General features: G+C 41.1%; 1 protein-coding gene across 1 annotated transcript in view; it reads left to right on the top strand.

The window, feature by feature from the left end:
• slc9a3r1b (SLC9A3 regulator 1b) overlaps positions 1-8,043 on the top strand; it is a 34,215-nt gene that overhangs the window by 643 nt on the left and 25,529 nt on the right. Inside the window, exon 2 of the mRNA XM_034212933.1 lies at positions 1-377. Within this exon, the coding sequence (XP_034068824.1) occupies positions 1-377 (377 nt within the window). The remainder of the gene's footprint in view (positions 378-8,043) is intronic.

The following is an 8,043-nucleotide window of genomic DNA, read 5'->3' as shown; positions in this document are numbered from 1 at the left end:
AGCACGAGAGTCACCAGCAGGTCGTGTCCCGGATTCGAGTCACCGCGGGCCGGCTGGAGCTGGTGGTGGTGGACCCGGACACGGAGCAGCTGCTGAAGAAACACAACATGAAGTGCCTGAAGGAGTATGTCACTGACGGGGTGCCCTTACCCTTCGACGAGGAGGAAGAAGAGGAGGGAGAGGAGGTGGTGGTGGTGGTGGTTGAAGCAGAGGAGTTGGACGGGACAGTAAACGGGGATGAGAGGCATGCAAAGGAGGGTGAAGAAGACGAGGAAGAGGACCGGGAGGGGACACCCAGGGAGTCCACGCCAGTCCCGGAGAGAAACGGGGAAATCCACATGCACGTCGAGAAAAAGCTGAGCATCAACTCTGAGAAGGTGAGTCAAAGTTTGAAAAAAAAGTTTATGCTCACTCATTACAACATACAATAGCATTTAATTCCACAAGTGACATTAATAGAGCTGACCTCTGAATAGTCGACTAATTGGTAGTTCTGCTATCAGTCGACTAACTTTTCTTTACTGAATGACAGACTTCCATAACACTTATGTGCAGTGTGCACATCTCTGGTGAAGAAAAGAGATAAGATAAGATACCATAAAACAAGTCAATATAAGTAAGATAAGATACACATTTATTAAGCAATAATAAAGTGAAACGCAGGATAGGACAGATAAGAGTTAACCCTGCTGAAAAAAACCAGCCTGACGATATTCGGCTGGAATGGTTGGCTGTTTAGAGGGGTTTTGGACTCTGGATGGCTGGTTTAGCTGGTTTAGCTGGTGCACCAGCTAAACCAGCTAAACCAGCCATCCTGGCCAGCTAAAAGCATAGACCAGCATAGTATGCTGTCTATGCGGGGCTGGTCACCAGCAGGCATCCATCTATTATGTTTAATAATAGTATTAAATATACCATGCTGGAAGCTTACCAGGATTCCAGGGGACCAGCATTGTTTAAATACTGGTATGATTATTTAAACCAGAGAACATAAATATATTACAAAGATTCATTGTCATGTATTCTGGTATCTACCCAAAATAAAGACATTGTATAGTGTTCATAACAGTATTTTTTAATGTAATAAATAGCTAGTTAATATAATAAAATACACAGTAACAATACCATAATTATACAAAATAACAACCAACCTGCAAATCAACCTGTTTTAGATCAAAAATAAATATATGATCTAAAACAGGTGCATTTTGATTTAAATAGTAACACAAACATTAACACTATGTATGATATAAAAAAAGAAGTGTTTTTTGTTTTTCCTTGTTCATGTCCATAATGTTTCCTGTTGTGTAGTGTCCAGCCTTTTCCAATCTGGCCTGCATTGTTGTCTGTTGAAGCCACTTCTTGAAGCAACTGAATAGAAATGTACAGATATAAGTACAACTGTAAAAGAAAACTTGACATTTACGTTAACATTTGGGGCTGCTGTGGTTGCCCAGAACTTGACCGTTTAAAGTATGGTAAAATACATTACAAATGACAGTTGGTTGGCATAGACAGTCAACAATCGCTTATGGTGAATTACAGTGGCGAAAACAAATAGAGCTAGTGTTCACGGTGCAGCTGTATTATCTGGGAAATAGAATAATGGGATCAGGATTCGGTATTGGCAAACAATCCATATCAAATGAATCGGATCATTATTAGCATCAGCATTTGATCACCTGTGTCGACTTGCAGCCTAAATAAAAAGATAACTCAACTCCTCTCCTACCACTCTTACCTCTAATAAGCCTTGGTAGAACTAGTGTCCGAGTCATAGGGTCCAGAACTGACTGAAGACATGTGGAACAGAGTCATAGGGTCCAGAACTGACTGAAGACATGTGGAACAGAGTCATAGGGTCCAGGACTGACTGAAGACATGTGGAACAGAGTCATAGGGTCCAGAACTGACTGAAGACATGTGGAACAGAGTCATAGGGTCCAGAACTGACTGAAGACATGTGGAACAGAGTCATAGGGTCCAGGACTGACTGAAGACATGTGGAACAGAGTCATAGGGTCCAGGACTGACTGAAGACATGTGGAACAGAGTCATAGGGTCCAGGACTGAAGACATGTGGAACAGAGTCATAGGGTCCAGAACTGACTGAAGACATGTGGAACAGAGTCATAGGGTCCAGAACTGACTGAAGACATGTGGAACAGAGTCATAGGGTCCAGGACTGACTGAAGACATGTGGAACAGAGTCATAGGGTCCAGAACTGACTGAAGACATGTGGAACAGAGTCATAGGGTCCAGAACTGACTGAAGACATGTGGAACAGAGTCATAGGGTCCAGGACTGACTGAAGACATGTGGAACAGAGTCATAGGGTCCAGGACTGACTGAAGACATGTGGAACAGAGTCATAGGGTCCAGGACTGACTGAAGACATGTGGAACAGAGTCATAGGGTCCAGAACTGACTGAAGACATGTGGAACAGACTCATAGGGTCCAGAACTGACTGAAGACATGTGGAACAGAGTCATAGGGTCCAGAACTGACTGAAGACATGTGGAACAGAGTCATAGGGTCCAGACTGAACTGAACTAGACATGTGGAACATGAGACAGGCATGGCTCCATGTACAGGGAACTGGGAAACTGGGTGTTTTTCATCTTTTCTGCCTGAAGATTCACAAGTTCTTGATGTGTGAAGTGTTTGATGTTTCGATGTGGCATGATCCTTTCTGCAGAACGATGAATAAAGAAAACGAAGAAAATATTTGTAATGATCGGTAACAACAAAATATTAGTATAACTATTTATATAGCACTTACCACAATTGCAAAGTGATTCTCACAACAAAAATAAAGAACAAAACAATATCAACAATAACAAAACAATGATTTATAGGAATGTGAGAGAAAAAGGAAATACTAAACATTCTAAGGGCCGACTACAAAGCTAGACTCAATGGCTCTTGATGAAATCAATGAGCCAGTCCCAATAGATGCTGTTGTATAAAAAAAATATAATGGGTCCAGAATTTCTTCTATTTTGTGTTGGATGATTTGTTTTATTGATTGCTGATGATTTAAGATGTGTTTTACAATTTATAAACAACAAATATTATTGTAATTGGAATCAAAAAGATTGCAAATCATAGTTTTAATAAAATCACTTTTGCAATATAGGGTTTATTCAACAGCAGTAAAGCATTAATGTTGCTAAATTAACGTACACTGAACTGTAAAACAACTTGACCACTATTTAGGAAAGGACCTGATCAGGAGGGTTGAACTAGTAGGACAGCAAAGAGGTGGAGGAGGGTCTATGTCATGTATCAACCATTGGTAGATGTTACACCTGAAAGAAAGATAAGGAAAATAAGACAACACCGGAGGACAAACATCCTCTTAAGTAAAAGACCAAATCATGTCAAGCTTCAACCTGAGCCTGTTTTTTCAGTCTTTACAATGCCACTGTTGGGAATTACATTCCAAAAGCTAAATTCAAACTCAATACCAAAAATAACTGGGTACCAAAGTGCTTTACCTGATAGAAACACTTTCCACACGGAGCAGCAACCATCCGGCCTGGGCCTTTTGCTGCATATCATCTCCTCCCTCTCCACTGTTTCCAATTAGATCTCTACTGTCCAATAGAACTTAAATTCCCCCAAAAATCATTATTTTTTTAAAAACAATAACTTGCTTTTGGGATTGAAATGGATTAGAATCTCACCTTTTCCTGGATGTCAGGAAGGCCAGGAAGTCGTTCCCTTCAAGTCCGCAACCAGTCATAGGAGTTCAAATGCAAAGCCCTGAACGATGACAAGAGCGGGAGACTTACATTTTACAATTATATTTTCATTAATACCAGAGCAGTGTGTACATAGGTCCTGAAAGACATTGCAGAGACAGATCAAATCCCCTGACAGACTCACACACTTTGGTGATGTCCTCCTATGATAATGTTTCATTTTTTAGCAGCACAAGTAACATTACTCAATTATATGTCGGACCCAACCTCATTTACAGTATGTTTTTGCATCTCCTTCAACAATGGTCGCTATCATTGAGTAGAAAACTGTCCCTACCAATTTCAGGTAGATTAACACACATTGTAAGAAAGTTTACAATGAAGCAACCTCTTTGTATTTAAGCGAGCTGCCACATAAAGTACAGCTTAACATGCCAACCTTTGGTAGAGAGCTACAGTTAGCTAACTTCATGTCAACACAAAAACCTCTAACGTGCATTACATTGACAATTTTTAAACAACGTAACTCTCTCAACTTGTGAGATAACATTAAGTTAACTTACCCTTAAATAACTACATCACGTTTTTCAGGGGAAACACAAACTGCAGAAAACGTTAGCTGCTAACTGTTGTTTAGCTCAAGACAGCTAGCTCTTGTTAATGGAATAGTAACAATAGCCTCCTAGCAAAATTAAGGTTAACGTGTTGTAAGAAAGCAAAACAAAACTTCGAGAAAGCTTTTACTCTCAGACTGGGTGACAATTGTGTAGTGTTGCTCAGTGGCGATTCTAGAGTCTGTGGGGGCCCTAGGTAAACATTCACTGGGGCCCCCTGGAACCAGCTTTTAATCACCACGCACAGCCACCCCCCCCATGACATCCATGCTGGTCTATGCTGGTTTAGCTGGCCAGGCTGGTCTTGAACCAGCAAGGACCAGCCTGGCCAGCTTGTACAGCCTGGTAGACCAACCTAAACCAGCCTAACACCAGCTAAACCAGCAACCATCTAAGCTGTCGTCTACAGTATGCTGGTTTTTTCAGCAGGGAAAGCAGAGTGATAATTAGACTAGAAAATCTCATTTCTAAGTAACAGTATACATTACAATTTAAAAGTGTTTAGAAATGTAACAGGTATGAATACTCCTGAATATGTTAAATATATATTTGAAAGTCCAAGTACAGTGCAAGTTATATGTGTACAAAAGGTGCAGGATGTTAAACGATGTTAAGATGGGGTCAAGCCTTGATTGTGGAGGCCTTATTGGTACATGAACATAGGCATTTTCACTATAGAGGGGGTGGTAGGGTCCAATGTTCTGCTCCTTCAAAATATTTAGATTTATGCTATTGAATGACTCCTGTGGAGAAACTATACTTAACAGAAATGCTCCATTTGTCGTCAAAATGGTATGATTCTTAGTTGACCAAGAAAGTCTTTAGTTGAGGACAGCCCTGGACATCAAACCCACTGAATGCATCGCTGAGGGAGTGTTTTCCAAAGAGAATAGGTGCTCTGTGTCTATAACACGGATAACATGGCAGCTGCTCCCACATGCTGCCAGGCTGTGGGCAGGGTCAGCTGGCTGGACATTCACTGTGGGTGAGAGGACAAACAACAACCTGGCCTCCTTTGGGGTCAAGGAAATCTTACCCATGACCCCCTTCTGTCAGTCTGTAGTTTAGAGTAATGTGATTGTGACGTGTTTTCTGCAGCCGCCTCAAAGAGCAATCACTTGAAAATGTCTCTCCTCTGTTATTACATCAAGCCACAAGGTTTAAGCATTAAGTCAGCATCAATGACAGACACAAACAGGCTTTGAAAAGACATGATGTTGTGCTATTCCTTTAGAAAACCCACATAACAAATATCTAACATCGCTGAACCTTCCACAACAAACAACAGGATTTGTTTTCAATGTCCACAAAATGACTCAGTCTATATGAATTTCAACTTTTGATCTGTCAAACATTATGGGTTGCTTCTCACTCGGCAGTGCCCACGTGTTGCTGTGTCTTCCTTTTATTTCTGTGTGTGTGCTGCTGTGAACTCTTAGGGTTCATTAAAAAGCACTCGAGGATAAGAGGGTCCCTCTAGTCTGGAACATCTGTGCCCCTCGCTGCATCCTCCATGTTTACCCCCCGAGGCTGCTTCTGCCTGTGTCCAGCTCTCCTGCTCGAAACATTACTGGAGGTGGGAGTGAGGTGGGAGGGAGAGCAGCAACTATCAGAAACAGAGATTTAAAAAAAGACTGTGACCATCCGCACCTGTAGGGTTTGATGAAGGCAACATTAAAAAATAGTGACATTATTGTCAAAACAAGCCCCAATTTCGTCTGATGTTATAATGTAAAAGCTGTGACGAAAATGTTCACTGTTCTGCTCTTCAATGTATGTTTTTGGTGATGTATTTAGCTGTTGATAGGTTATGGAGCTCAAACAGGTGGGGACATGTTATCTTTATGGTCAAGTGATGATGAGGAGTCAAGTTAGGACACATTAAAGTGATATCTTTATCTGAGATGAATATAGTTATTGTATTTTGGTTATTTTACTATTGTTATATAGGGCTGCTCGATTATGGCAAAAATCATAATCTCGATTATTTTGGTCAATAATTGATATCACGATTATTAAAAACGATTATCCATTTACTTTGAAAACATCCATTTATTGGAGAAAAAATGTGAACAGTATGATTTTAACAGTTGATTACCCTGAACTTTAAGTACAATCCAACTGAAAAACCAATTTAAAAAATGGTTTATAATTTTTTTAAAAAAAGAAAATAGTAATACAAAAATAATCGTTTTATTTCGATTACGTTGTTTTCGTAATCGTTGCAAGCCATAATCGTAATTGCGATTAAAATACGATTAATTGAGCAGCCCTATTGTTATATGGCTTGAATGGAGTTATTTTCGTGGTCTAAATGGAACGGTTGCCATTTCTGCTTTTAAAAAGAACTGAATCAAAGTAGATAGATTTGTTTGGGAAACATTTTAATCACTTATTTGTTTCATTCTGAATTGAAAAGCAAAGAACAAAGAAGGTCTGTCTGCTTGGTCATAATATCCATAGTTCTATTTTTTTATTTTCTCAATCATAAGAAAGGCCTCAGTCTTGGAGAAGAAGGTACAATTATAAGAACATACTCTATTTGTGATCTCCGTCGCCTCATATGAACCCGGCTGTTTGAGAGAAAGCACAGAGAACTGAAATGCCACTTTGTCATTACTGAAGCTTTGGCATTTTTCATAGGTGGCCACTTTGTTCACAATAACAGTTTAATAACAGCTTTCATAAGAAAACATGCAGAGCCCTTTTGAGTTATGTTTCTGGCATTTAAGTCTGACAGCTCTTGAGCAGTGCTGGGTTATGTTGTTTGTCCCGGAAAACACAGCGATTGTTCCCGTGTTGAGTCTCAATACTCTCCACAGATGGTTTAATGGAGCTGTGGCAGTACAAATCACACTGGCACGCAACGCAACACTGAAGTTACTTGGGGACAAAAGACACAGTTTAGAGTGTGAGCGTGTAAATTGGACTCTAGGGAAGCACTTTCAGAATCTGCTGTGTCTCCATGTTACAGTTAAAGCCACCTCAGGGTGTTTTTTTTTGCAGTGAGTAGACTGTTTCTGGATTTCTCTCCCTAACATCCTGTCCGGCATTCCTGTGCCCGAGCCCACACACAAACACACACACATGCATGTACAGCATGTACGACACACTGGTTCAGCAGCAGTCACACTGACGTCTGCACTCCGCCTGTCCCGCCCTGTCTTTGAAGCGACACACAAGAGGGTTCGAAGAGCGACGCCTTCTCCGGAAATTGAGGAGCCTAGCTCAAGGTTGCCATGGTTATGCTGATGTCGTGTGTGTGTGTGCACCACATGTGGAGCGTGCGTATGTGTGAGGATGGAGGTAGGCGGAAAGTGAGTAAGCGCAAGTGAGGTGCGAAAAAACGTGAACAAGTCAGTGATTAAGTCGAAAAGATGGAGCGTGGCCCCCCGGGAAGAAAAAAAGGAGCCATGGTTGTCGTCAACAAGGAACAAAACACACAAAACGATCCACGTCAGCCGTTCCAAAGGTCGTTGTTTTGTTTACCAGGCAGTAAAAATGTTACTCTGCCATTGTCGGGTGCAGTGAAGTAACAGCGGAAGCTCTCTCACTCAGCTCGCATCACAAATCAAGTTCCACCAGCTCATCCGGAAAAAAATTGTGGAAACAAGTTTGCATTTATGGCTGTGATGACGCATGATGTCTGTCTATAATACTTGAAAGGGGCCCTATTATTATATACTGCCTGTGCTGCAGCCCCTCTTTCCACCCTCTGTC

The sequence above is a fragment of the Gymnodraco acuticeps genome, unplaced genomic scaffold, assembly GCF_902827175.1.
Source record: "Gymnodraco acuticeps unplaced genomic scaffold, fGymAcu1.1, whole genome shotgun sequence".
In the NCBI taxonomy this organism is placed as follows: domain Eukaryota; kingdom Metazoa; phylum Chordata; class Actinopteri; order Perciformes; family Bathydraconidae; genus Gymnodraco; species Gymnodraco acuticeps.
The sequence above is the reverse complement of the archived record's forward strand: the minus strand, read 5'-3'. Positions and strand labels throughout refer to the sequence as shown.